Source organism: Pseudorca crassidens, chromosome 10, assembly GCF_039906515.1.
Source record: "Pseudorca crassidens isolate mPseCra1 chromosome 10, mPseCra1.hap1, whole genome shotgun sequence".
NCBI lineage: Eukaryota > Metazoa > Chordata > Mammalia > Artiodactyla > Delphinidae > Pseudorca > Pseudorca crassidens.
In genome coordinates this window covers 65,370,534-65,383,196 of record NC_090305.1, presented here as the reverse complement: position 1 = coordinate 65,383,196, position 12,663 = coordinate 65,370,534, and the positions used below count along the sequence as shown (strand labels likewise).

The 12,663-nt window shown below is 51.0% G+C and overlaps 2 protein-coding genes across 10 annotated transcripts in view; one reads left to right on the top strand and one right to left on the bottom strand.

Moving 5' to 3' along the window:
* LARS2 (leucyl-tRNA synthetase 2, mitochondrial) overlaps positions 1-8,848 on the bottom strand; it is a 282,370-nt gene extending 273,522 nt beyond the window's left edge. For 5 of the 9 annotated variants that reach the window (XR_010946973.1, XR_010946974.1, XM_067754083.1 and 2 more), the window contains exon 1: positions 8,584-8,847. The gene's annotated coding sequence lies outside the window, so the exon portion shown is untranslated. Of the gene's footprint in view, positions 1-8,583 lie in introns of all 9 variants that reach the window. The other 4 variants (XM_067754091.1, XM_067754090.1, XM_067754092.1 and 1 more) reach the window with 2 other exon arrangements.
* A 119-nt stretch (positions 8,849-8,967) lies between these two features.
* TMEM158 (transmembrane protein 158) lies at positions 8,968-10,811 on the top strand. The gene has a single exon (XM_067754097.1). The coding sequence runs from the start codon at positions 9,292-9,294 to the stop codon at positions 10,171-10,173; it is 882 nt and encodes a 293-aa protein (XP_067610198.1). The 5' UTR covers positions 8,968-9,291; the 3' UTR covers positions 10,174-10,811.
* Positions 10,812-12,663: the final 1,852 nt, after the last annotated feature.

The window sequence follows — 12,663 nt, the reverse complement described above, 5'->3', positions numbered from 1 at the left end:
AAAAAAGTGTCTTCTTTCTTTGAGAGAATTAGAGGGGTTCAAAGAGTACAGCTGGCATTCTGGGGGCTGTGAGAAAAGGGAGTAGAGGGGCTTCCCAGTAAGATTAAAGCAGTGCTAAAGCTGAGGGTGTTTTGAGTGATAACAAGAGGGCTGACAGATAGCTGCTGCATGTATTTGGTTGCATGTGTCAGACACGCAACTCTAGCCTGCTTCCATTTTCACAACTGTGCTTTTAAGCTCACAATCTGGTCAGAACAGGGGCAGTGCAGGCTTCAAGTCCTGCTAGATCAAGGGTCACAAATGATAACAACAAGCCTTCCGGCATCTCTCAGAAACTGCTATTGGTTATTCCTTCCTACCGTAAACAGGCTTTCTGTGTGCAGGGAGAGGAGAAATGGGCAGGGGGTGGAGGAAGGAGTGGGCAGAGCTGCAGACAACTCCAGTATTCCTTCATTCCAGCCAGACATGCCAGAGGAAAGAGATGCCTTCTCTCCTCCAGCTTCATGTATCAAATCCCAAGGACGGTCTCTGATTGGCTGGCTTGGGTCACATGCTCCCTGGGCAAATCATTAGGGTTAGGTGGCTGGGGCACTATGATTGGCTAGGCCTGGGTCACATGTTCATCACTGAAACCAGGGTCCAGGTACTCTAACTGGTAGCACCACCAAAACCATACGGATTTAGGGAGCAGCAGATACCCCAGAGAAAGGGAGGTCCTTTCCTGAAGAAACAGGCAGACAAAACCAGATATTCACTATCTGTATTCCTTCATACCCTGGCAGCTACTGTTAGTCCATCACAATATTTCCCCCTTGAGCCAAGATTCAGCCTCAGAATCCTTCTGAACACAGCACTCAGGTAATGACTTCCAGCCAATCCAAGCTAGCCTACAAGATAAAAGTGATCTGCCATTTTGAGGCTTAAAACAAGATGCCAGATCACTGATGAACAAGAGACTAAAGTGAACTGGATTTAAGAAAGGTGTAAGCCACAGGGGTCAGTTCAGAACCCTAATGGGTCCCCTCTGGGAGATGCCTGCTCAGGGGACTGTAGGGGACTGCAGGTATCAGTCTCTGTGACAGTGAGATGGTTGGGCCCTGGTGGAGCATGGGACATTGTGAGACTGTCTGCCTATGGGAAGCCAAATGTGTTTCCTTTCCATTACTGTCACTGAAAAGCGAGTCGCAATTGGGCAGTGTGGGAAATCTCTGAGCTTCACTCATTAGATTTCCACAGGAGTTTGGCTTTAAGAGAAATCTGATCCCTCCCACCTGTGTGCTCCATTGCTTAGTCAGCAGCCAGCCAGAGAGGGCGATACATGCTGGGCTAGGGTGGACAGGGCTGGAACCACAGGCCCAGTTCCAGGGTGGCACTGGGTTCTTCCATGGAGGGGCTCACAGCTCACATCTCCAAAGTGCACAGGGCAAAGCAAACTGAGGTACCAACAAAATGAAGACTGCCATTGACGGGGACAGCCTGGATGGTGAGGACAGGGCACAGCCAGCTCTGGGTGACCCTGGTACATAGCTTCAAGCAGGCAGTCACCTGGGGATTCTCATACCATGCAAAGGACTGCAGGAGTTTGGCCAACAGGCCGGGTACCAGGAAGAAGCATGACCTGATGGCCCCAGTGGCCTCACTTGGACAGTGGGCTCCAAGTTCCTGCCTATTCCCATGGACTCCTTCAGGACTTAAGGGTGGGGTTGGTTCAGCCTGGGCTTCCACTCACATCGGGGTCTCCTGGGGCCTGACCCAGGTTCTTAGCAGAGCTGGAAGGAGAAAGGCTTCAATGCATCAGAATGGAAGCTTGCCAAGTGTGCTGACACTTTCAGCCCACGCAGTCAATCCTCCATCGTGTAAATAGAGTTAGGAGTGTGATTCTGGCAATTATAAAGCCCATTATTTTCCTCTTCTTCTCTAAGTAAATTAGAAAGGCTCTTTGCTCTCCCTTTGCAACTGGACCTCATTTTTAAAGTGCAGCTGTAAAAGCACTGCAACAGACTGTACTTACAGAGGTGCCATGTTTGATGGCCAGTTGGCCATGGGTTTTGGCTTCCAGCCCTGGTTTTGCTGCCAACCAGACTGTGATCTTTGGTGAGGCCAGCAGCCATCTTTGGGCCTTGGTTTCCCCATTTATAAAACGAGGAGCTTGGACTAGGTGGCCTCTGCGATCCCTTCCAACTCTCATGGCCACAGGAATCCAAGTGTGCTTGATTACTAGGGATGGCTCCAGGTAGACAGGAATGTACGCTAGCTTCTTTTAAGCCAGGAGCCATCCCTCTTTCTTTATTTTCCACATACAATGATGAACCCCTGCAGATGCAAATACATCCATTTCCACAGCAGTGTAAGGAGAGAGGAAGAGCTGCGTGCCCATGTTTCTGGAACCCAAAGTGCTAGCCACTCTCACTGAATGCTGTTTTGCAATAAGAATCCCATTTAACCCTTAGAAGAGAGCAGCTCTTAGGCCCATTTCACAGACAAGAAAACCGAGACACAGTAAAGTACTGCATCCAGTCTAGGTCTGCCCAGCTCCAAAGGCCATGTTCATAGTCACAACTCTCTCAAATCTCCAAATCTGGGGACTTTAGTAGAGAAAGAATGGGTAGACCAAGAGGCCAACTCAACACGAAGGCAATGCCAGGCAGGACCCCTGAGTGACAGGACATGCCCAGGCAAGTGGCAGATGTCCCCTTGAATGTGGGGCCAGTAGATCCAGCAGGAAGGGGGCGCAGTGAGAAGGCATGAAAGACTTTGACAAATGTGTTCCAATGTTCCTGGCCCTCTCCAAATGGGCTCTTGCTTCCTCGGTCTCCTCCCTACCTCTGGAAACGGAACACCAACGATTTCACTTGAAGGGAGTGTTTGGTGCTGTTTTGAAGCAGCATGAAGTAAATTTTTATGACGCTGGTTACTGCTTGATGGGGAACATTTCAGCTGCCTTGGCTCTGATGACCCAGCTCTGTCTCCCATATTTGCCATACTGAAACTCTCAGAATTTACATTTATAAATGACATTTTAATTTTTTATAAGGTGGATACAAGAACAACAAAATAGGGCTTCCCTGGTGGCGCAGTGGTTGAGAGTCTGCCTGCTGATGCAGGGGACACGGGTTCGTGCCCCGGTTCGGGAAGATCCCACATGCTGCGGAGCGGCTGGGCCCATGAGCCATGGCCGCTGAGCCTGCGCGTCCGGAGCCTGTGCTCCGCAACGGGAGAGGCCACAACAGTGAGAGGGCCGCATACCGCAAAAAAAAAAAAGAACAACAAAATATCATTTGCTTTAAGGGTTGTCTTTCCAAAAGAAATTACTTTAAGCAACACCAAAGTTTTAGAAATGCACATCACCATATTACCAAAAAAAAAAAAAGTTTTTAAAAGATAGTTTCAGTTAGTTTGCCTGACAGATGCTCACCCTGGAAATAAGTGTTTAATGGCGGTTTTTTCACAGAAACTATTCTGCTATCCCCATCAATGGGGTTTAGTCAATACCTCTTGAATATTTCGCCAAGTAACTTGTGAATACATTATCTTAGAATCCATCAACGTCATACCTGAAAGCTCTCAGGTATCTCAGGAGCTCCAGGCTGGATGTCTGCGCAGCTGAGCAGTCCCTGCTGAATCCCAGGTTCCTGACCAGCACTTACTGAGTACCAGGAGCCCTGATGGCCCTGGAGGCAGAGCAACAGGCATGGGGAATCCAGGGCTCCATCCATAAGGATGCACCAGATTGGGAAAACATCCTCCAGAATTTCAGTATTGATGGAATTTATGAACTGGGACTGAGTATAGGCTAGATATAATTGGAATGCTGAAGAGATGCAGATGACCCATCCTTTGCCAACTGCCCAGACATCCTGCTCCTGCTTCCTCATCATTAAAACAGGACAATAACCTCCAACTCACAAGGCTGTCGGTGATGGCAGAGACCATTTAGCAGGGCTGTGATTAAGAACACTGTTGTCAGATGAGGTTTGGATTTTGGTTCCACCACTGTGATTCTGCATAAGTGACTTAATCCCTCGAGGCTCCGTTTACCTCATCTGTAAAATGGTCACAGTAATCTCTTTCTCAGGAGACTACGGTGGGGATGCATTTCAAGTGGTTGACACAGTGCCTGGAGCACAGTAAGTGTCTGTCAAGGGACAGTTATCATCTGGTGAAGGTACCAATGCTAGGCCAAACCCAAAAGAGGGTCTCACTTGGCAGGATTTCTCTCCCCTTCAAATTATTTCACATATGTTATCACCTGGGCACCATTTTCTTCCTCACAGTTCTCTCTTAGATACTCTCCATCTTCCTATAACAGCACAAGCTTCTTATTGCCTCAAAAAGTCTTTGCTGAAATCTTACCAGAAGCCCAGCATGATGTCTGGGTCTCTGGATAGAAAAGAAATACCAGCAGTGGCCCTGCCCACCATGCACAGAGGATATCCACAAGCAAACAATGAACGCACCAGACTGAATTGTCTTAGTAACAGCTTGAGCTGGCCACAGCAGCCTTGTCCCAAGGCAGCCCACGATTAATTGCCAAATGAATTGTGTGGGCTATAATTGCTGCCAGAAGTACGCGGAGGGAAATCTCCCTTCTGACCACAGTGATCAGGAAGAATAAACATCCACACCCTGGAGATCTGGCTGAGCCACCCGGTGAGGTCACGAAGCAGCCTGGAAGCAGAGGGCACAGGACTGGTCAGGCTCTAATCACCTGAACACTGGGGGCCCCCAGCCCTCCCCCAGTGCCTGGTACAAAGGCCCAGCTCTTCAGCTGCTCCTGCAGTCAAGTTTCCCATCTGAGGAATGGGATTTCACAGGGAGACTGGAATGAAAAGAATTCTTCCCCTATTTCCTAGTGCCCGCCCCCCCCACCTCCCCGCCCCGTCAAAACACATGCCAACCCAACTACCACAGCCTTCACCAGTGACTCTGGTATAGCTGAACCACTGGTTTCTAAGCCCCTCTTTCCTCTGTCCTATTTTTACGATTCTTTTGTGGTTCTTGCTTACTTCTCAGTCTACAGCGTGTGGTAATCATATCTAACAAATTACTGTACCTGTGGCACTCTGAGGTCGTTAGATGAAAGGAATTCAAATAACCCAGGGAGATCTTTTTGTTAATTATAACTTCAGTAGGCAGCATAAGGAAAAATTAGCTAACACCGGGGGAAGGACACAGGAAATGAAAAGAATGAAACAACTGGGCATCATTAGTAATTATTTTCTTTGAAGTCCTCATGATTGTTTTCTAACAATACGGTCCATGTAGAAGAACTTGCTATTTGTATTTTATAGACAAAACAGAGATTTATCAAAGTCTTCCATTCGTTTGATAAAAGTGATAGGACTTGAGGAGATGGAAGGAGTCTCGTTTGCCTTTCTTCCTTAGATAGAAGGGAAGTCTGGGCTCATCTGGGATGTTCTTCCTAGTCATTCAGCTTGCCCTGACTCATGTCCCTCAGTGCTGCTGGGTGTCAGGGTTTGCGAGATCAATTCAGTCTTCCAGGCCAAACTCTGCCCCGCAGGTGGTTCCCCATGGGACCTGGCTCCTCCACCAGTCCCGGGCAGGGCAGGGCCAGGTGGGCGGCTCCAGGCCTGCAGGCTGGTAGGGGCTACGTGAGTCTTGTTGCTGTGGAACTGGCGTGGCTCTGTCCATCTCAATTCCCTGACCGCTCCTCGACATCCTGCCTGCTGGGTTGGCCCAGTCTATTAAATTCACTCACTCATTCATCAGCTAGTCATTGAACCCCTACTATATGCCACGCACTGTTCCACTGAACAAAACAGATAAAGCCCTGCTTTGAGGCAGCAAGCATTCCAAAGAAGGGATAGACATTAAACAAAGAAGAAAAACCTACGGTGTGACGGCTGAAGATAAGTACCAGGAAGACACGGAACCATGCACAAGAGGATGGAGAGGGATGGGGATGCTGGGAATGGGTGCTGTTTTACAGGACTGGTCCGGAAAGGCCTCTCTGGGGAAGCTGACATCTTAACGGAGATCTGTGGGAAGGGAGGGAGCAAGCAAGATAGCTATCAGAAAGAATGGCATCCTAGGCAGAGGAAACAGCATGGGCAAAGGCTCTGCGTCTGCATTTGCTTGCTGTGTTCCAGGAATAGCAAGGAAGGCAGTATGCCTGGAACAGAGCCGGTGAGGGAAAGGGAAAGTGGTAGGAGATGGATCAGAGAAGGGACCAGGAGCCAGACAACTTAACCAGGTCTCCGCCTGTAGCTTGGGCAGAATTCTTAACCAGCAGGCCAACTCACTCAGTCAGCAACTGCATGTTGAGTGCCCTATGCTCCTGGCTGGACCCCAGATCCCCTCTGGGCTGAAGGGAAGAACACAAAGTGATAATGGCTGTAAAAGGTAGTGGGACTTCAATTTCCTTTTTTTTTTTTTTTTTTAAGTATTAGTTGCACATTTAGAGAATACGAAGATTGCAGAAAAGAGCAGAGAAGTAAAGAATCAGGTAGCCGGGATTCTAATGGTTTCCTCCACTGTTTTCCAATCTTTGTCTAATGCTGTTATAATATGTTGGTTATATATATATCTTTAAAAAGAAACTCGACCAAAAGTTTTTATCAAAATGAAATTAGAATTACACCATATATTCTTTTAACTTATGCACAGACTTTGGTACCCAACCTCAATAAGACAAGACACAACTAGTTCTTTGAAAAGCACAAACTTTCGAGTCAGTGGAGACTGGACTGATATTCCGGTTTTGCCACCAGTTGCTGTGGGGCCTCAGGTGGGTTACTCACGGTCTTTGAGCCTCAGTCTTTTCACTGTAAAATAGGTATCACATCCATAGGATTGTTGAAAAGAGTAGAGATGATGTGTGTAAAACACCTGGCATGTGGAAAGTACTAAATAAATGGTGGCTGGTCAGAGCTATTAGCAAACAGGCAAATTTGTCCAGTCAACAAACACAGCCTCTCCCCTGTGCTCAAGTGCTTCTGCCATTGCTGGTAACACAGAAGTAAACAAGACCGAAAACAACGTAATTTTATCTTATCTTCCCAAATTCCAATTGCCCCTAAAGACAGCAAATCAATCTAGAACTGTGTGGTTGTCCCTCTGAACGAGGGTAAGGTTTTGGAGTCCTACACGTGCTGGAAAAGTGGGCAGAATTCAGGTTCCTAGGACGCAGGGCAATGGTGGCACAGCCTTGCAGCTAACTATTTGGCTCCCCAAGTGGCTCTGTGTCTTCTTCCTTTGCTGCTGCCTCCCTGCTGCTCAGACAAAGCCAGCAAGCTCCCACCTCTGGCTGAAACCCTGGAGAGCATCACCTACTGTCAAAGACAGTGGACTCAAAACCCACCCCTTGAAGACTGGGCCTCTCTCAGCCCTGAAGATTACCTGAGGCCCCTGTTCTTGGGCTGTTCACCAGCCACATGGCTCAGACTAAAACCGCTCTGCCGTATCAGACAATAAATTCTGTTCCCGGCATGCAAGTCTAAAAGGAAAACTAACTTTTAATAAAAGCACGAAAATTCACATTGTTCTCTCTGGTAGCTTGCTTCCCAGCAGAAAAGTGACGAAGGCTTAAACAAAAGGGAGTCCCATCCCCTCAAGGAAATTCATCATTTCTGTAGAAACCAAGGGTCATTCCAGACAGCCAGCTCGGGCTAGACTGATAGGAACTACATCTCATCAGCCAACGCATGAGCACCTCTGTGAACAGATGGACAGACACTGGGTTGAGTGCACTGATCACAGCAACCCTGCAAGGCAGGTACCACTGACCCCACTGTTCAGATTGGGAAGCCAAGGCCAAGTCAGAATAATAACTTGCCCAAGTGGAAAGAAGGCAGGTAGGTTTGCGACCTATATTTTGGAGCTGTTTTTACATCTTCCTCAACCTGGTTTGACTTATTGTTAGAAACAATGGATAACTCTGCCAGAAATGTAATCAGCCACCAAGCCTAGCGATGTAGTTCTGTTCAGGAAATGGAGCTGGTTTAGACGGAGTGCCATTTCGGTGATGGCCTGTTTCTGCTCTCTCCACCCCTTCCCTCTCAGACTCAGGAATAGCTGGTGCTCACGCAGCACACTGGCTTCAAACCACAGGGGTATTCTCTTGGAGCAGCATCAGTGAATTTTTCTTACCAAGTGTAAAAGGCCAAACTGCTAGGAAAGTGTTTTTTAAAATATAAATCTGATCTTGGCACGTTATTCTTGACAGGCCTTCCTCCACTTAATATCCTAACGGAGATGAATCCTCCCTTGAACAGACTCTACATACAAATCTTTCATAAATACGTGCTCATTGGACTTGCCAGACAGGGCCTTGCACATGAGGAGCTGTTCCCTGGGAATGAAAGTCCCTATCAGGAAACCCCAGAGCTGCAAGGTTATGGGGCTCACATTCCCACCCGACCCTCTCCACCCCAACTCCATAGAGTTCTTGGAATTTTGGGGTTTGCTTGCTGTGAGAATACCAAGTGGATCTATTGTGTTGGAGGTACATTAAAAACCCGCCAAACTCTCCGGACCTAAGAGTCACTCGTGGCCAGGAGTTCTGGTTCTGGCTCTTGGGTTGGCCTGGGGAAGTCTTTCCCCCTCTCTCCGCCTCAGTTTTACCTTCTGTAAAAGGAGCGAGGTCCAGGTGAGCACTAAGGTGAGACATCTCAGGCCCGCCTCAGGCGTGACAAAAGTCTCCCTCCGAGGACGCCATTCCCTCAAAGTGCCTTCGCCGCTTGGAGTTGGACTCCGGCGGTGTGGCGGGGCCGCCAGGGCGCGTCCGCAAGCTTCGCGAACCGGGCCGAGCCACCCCACCCCAAACTATCGGAAAACAGCCACAGAAACGACCGTCCGGGCCCACGCGCAGGCCTCGGAATCCCACCCCCGCAAGCTGCCTACACCCCTCCCGGCCCGCCCGACCACGCCCCCGCTCCCGCCGCGGCGCGTGCAACCCCGCCCTCCCCGGAGTCTCCGAGCCTAGCGGGCGGAGGGCGGGGCGGGATGGGGCGAGGCGCGCGGGAGGCGGAGCCGAGTCGGGGAATCCTGCTCCCGGCGAGCGTAGGGCCCAGCAGAGCCGCCTGGCCGTCCGAGGGCTCCCGCGTCGGAGGCGGCGGGGAACCCCAGACACCGCCGGGCCGGGAGGGAGCCACGCGCCAAGCGAGCCGCCGCCACCGCCTCCGCGCCGCCCCCGTGGGCTGAGGGGGGCCCGACGCGTCTTCACTCCGCCCGCCGCCAGTCCCCGCGGTCCCGCCGTCCGCTCGCCGGCTCGTCTCCCGCGCGCCATGCAGCCACCGCCTGCCCTGCGCGCGTAGGCGCCCGCCACAGGCCATGCTGCCCCTGCTCGCCGCGCTGCTGGCCGCCGCCTGCCCGCTGCCGCCCGCCCGCGGCGGGGCCGCGGACGCGCCGGGCCTCCTTGGGGCGCCCCTCAACGCCTCGGTCAACGCGTCGTCTGCGGACGAGCCTGCCGCCCCGCGGCTGCTGGCCTCGGCTGCGCCCGGGGCCCCCGAGCGCCCCGGCCCGGAGGAGGAGGCGGCGGCGCCGTGCAACATCAGCGTGCAGCGACAGATGCTGAGCTCGCTGCTCGTGCGTTGGGGCCGCCCGCGGGGCTTCCAGTGCGACCTGCTCCTCTTCTCCACCAACGCGCATGGCCGCGCCTTCTTCGCCGCCGCCTTCCACCGAGTCGGGCCGCCGCTACTTATCGAGCACCTAGGGCTGGCGGCGGGCGGCGCGCAGCAGGACCTGCGCCTCTGCGTGGGCTGCGGCTGGGTGCGCGGCCGCCGCCCCGGCCGCCTCCGGCCCGCCGGCGCCACCGCCGGGACGCCCACCGCGCTGCCCGCCTACCCCGCGGCCGAGCCCCCCGGGCCGCTGTGGCTGCAGGGAGAGCCGCTGCATTTCTGCTGCCTGGACTTCAGCCTGGAGGAGCTGCAGGGCGAGCCGGGCTGGCGGCTGAACCGCAAGCCCATCGAGTCCACGCTGGTGGCCTGCTTCATGACCCTGGTCATCGTCGTGTGGAGCGTGGCCGCCCTCATCTGGCCGGTGCCCATCATCGCCGGCTTCCTGCCCAACGGCATGGAGCAGCGCCGGACCACCGCCAGCGCCGCCGCCGCCGCCCCCGCCGCCGTACCCGCTGGGACCACCGCCGCCGCTGCCGCAGCCGCCGCCGCCGCAGCCGCAGCCGCGGCCGTCACCTCGGGGGCGGCGACCAAGTGACCCGCCCCACTCCTCCCCTTGTCCTCCCTATGTCCGCGCTCTCGGTGCCTTTCCCGCCGGGAGACTCGGCCGGTGTGCTTCGTGCAGTAGTGACCGTTAGTTCTTCCGGGGAGGGGTCCGCGGAAGAGGCCCCAGCGTGTGGGAAAAGCCAGGTTTGTGCCGCGCTTCTGGCTCCGAAAAGCAGATGCAAGCCCTTGCCCTGCAGGGTGAGATCCGCAGCTTGGAAGACGGAGAGGAGGGAAATGGGGCCCTTTCCCCTCTTTGCGTCCCCCTGCCCTCCTTCCTCCCCGCACCCACGTGCCCTATATCCATGGCAGAAAATGACCAAATCCTGTGTATTTGTTTTATATATTTAATAACTGTTTTAAATGAAAGTTTTAGTAAAAAAAATCAAATTGCTATTGCTGTAGTAAGGGAAGCTCTTTGTATCTGAACATAGTAATTGAAGTTTGTTGTTTTTTAATTTATTTAAAAGGGGGAGGAGGCATGGGAATGATTTAACACTGATATATTGTTACCGCTGAAAATGAACTTTATTAACCTTTTTCCAAGTCGATCTATCCAGTGACGTGGCCAGATGGGCATTTCTTCTTGTACTTCTGTGTTTTTTTGGCTTTTAATACAGACATTTTCCTCCAGAGATGCGTATGTGTCTTTATTTGATTCGGAAAAGGAATCCAAGAATTACAAGATAATCCCCTGAAACGTGAGTAAGGGAATCTTCAGAAAGTGAGAGAAGGGCTAACTCTGTCTCCCTTACCTGTCTGGGAGAGGCGGGAGATGGAAACCATACTACTGACCCTAATGGCAGTGTTTTTGCCTCTCACCACGCGGCCACCCCCACCCCTCAGCCTCACTGACACCCGTCACGGCGGCATACAGGGTTTTATGTGATTTATCTTTTTACGCATTTCCCTCAGGCCCTGCAAAACACCAAGTTAAGTGCCAAAACGGTGAAATCGGTAGTTCCTCTGAGCCAGGTGTCTTTCATGAAAATGACTCATTTTAAAAGGCATGTAGACTTCCTTTTCATATGTGTAACCTTTAGTATACGAACACATTTCAAAAGCTGGTTTTAAAGCCTGAGCTATTTTGGCATTAAGATTTTTTCATGGTAAACTCTTACAGACTAATTAACACCTTAAAAAAAATTTAAGCTACTTTCTCTTGTTCCATCTCCTCCCCATCCCCACTTTTGAGTGAATACTTGATAACTGTTCTAGAGCATACTGTTCTAGTGAATACTAGGTATCGTTCTTGATAGTTCTCAAAGTGGTGTCCCTGGAACAGCAACATCAGTAACACCCGGGAACTTGTTAGAGATGCAGAACTGGGGCCCTGCCCAGGACCTACAGATGCAGAAACTCTGGGGTGGGGCCCAGCAATCTGCTTTAACAAGCCCTGTGACAAATTCTGATGGGATTCAAATTTGAGAACCACTGTGTACTAGTGAAAGAGAACCTTCAAAGTATGTAGCCTCCTTTTATCTCAAGATGTCTCTATTATATCAAAGAAATGGGACCCTTTTTTCACAGGAATCTGTCTGGAGGAGAGTCTGGGTCATTGCACTGTAGCTTCAGTTGTTCCTGTCTCTTAGGGGTCCAGGATATCTCTAGCAGAAGCCAGCCTCTTAAGAGAGGAAAGCATGAGGGTGGCAGTCTTCCTCTATCTCCTGATCCAGGCATTGGAGAAGTTCAGTATAATGCAAATCCGCTAGCCTCATGCGTCACTGTAAACCTTCTTATACCCCAAAGCAAGGTAGGTTGTGAACTGCTCTTTTCTCTAACCCTGTGGTAACTAGCAGGGGAAAATCAATAACTTTCCTAACCTTGGTCAATTTTAATATAGTCATAGCATTTGTAATTCTGGAAGGCATATTAAGAATTCCTAGGACAACACACACACACACACACACACACACACACAGTCGCCCTGATTTTTCCAAGATGAAAATTGAGGCTCAGGTTCAGCATTTTGCCTACAATCACACAGCTACACAAAAAAGCAGAGCTGAAACCAAACCTGGGTCTTCTGCCTCCCTGACTCTTATTTTTTCATCACCAGAAACTGCCCTTTCTAGGTGAATTAGGAGCTAGCCACTCAGAGTCTGATCCTCTGTTGACCCACCCCTGTCACTGTCAGATTCTGTGTAGTCACAAATGCAAAGGAGCCGGAGAGCATCAATTTTTTAAATGAGACACTCAGGCACTTGATAAAACTTTCTATCTATGTATTTTTACACACACACACACCTAAAACGTATTTAGATCTATCGATCAATCGTGCTACACACACACACACACACACACACACACACACGTTGGATGATCGGTTAGTTCACTATGCTGACTTTGGCTGCTTTCTAAGAGCCAGAGCTCTAAGCAGGAGACTGCAAAGTGAGGATGGAGCCTGTGTCCTGTTGGTCTCTCTAAGTTGGAACCATCCACTGGGTAAAGGAAGTAAGATGCTGGCAGGCTCAGCTTCAGGGTC

Coding starts and splice junctions, on each gene's coding strand:
- TMEM158 (XM_067754097.1), top strand. CDS start 9,292: ATGCTGCCCCTGCTCGCCGCGCTGCTGGCCGCCGCCTGCCCGCTGCCG.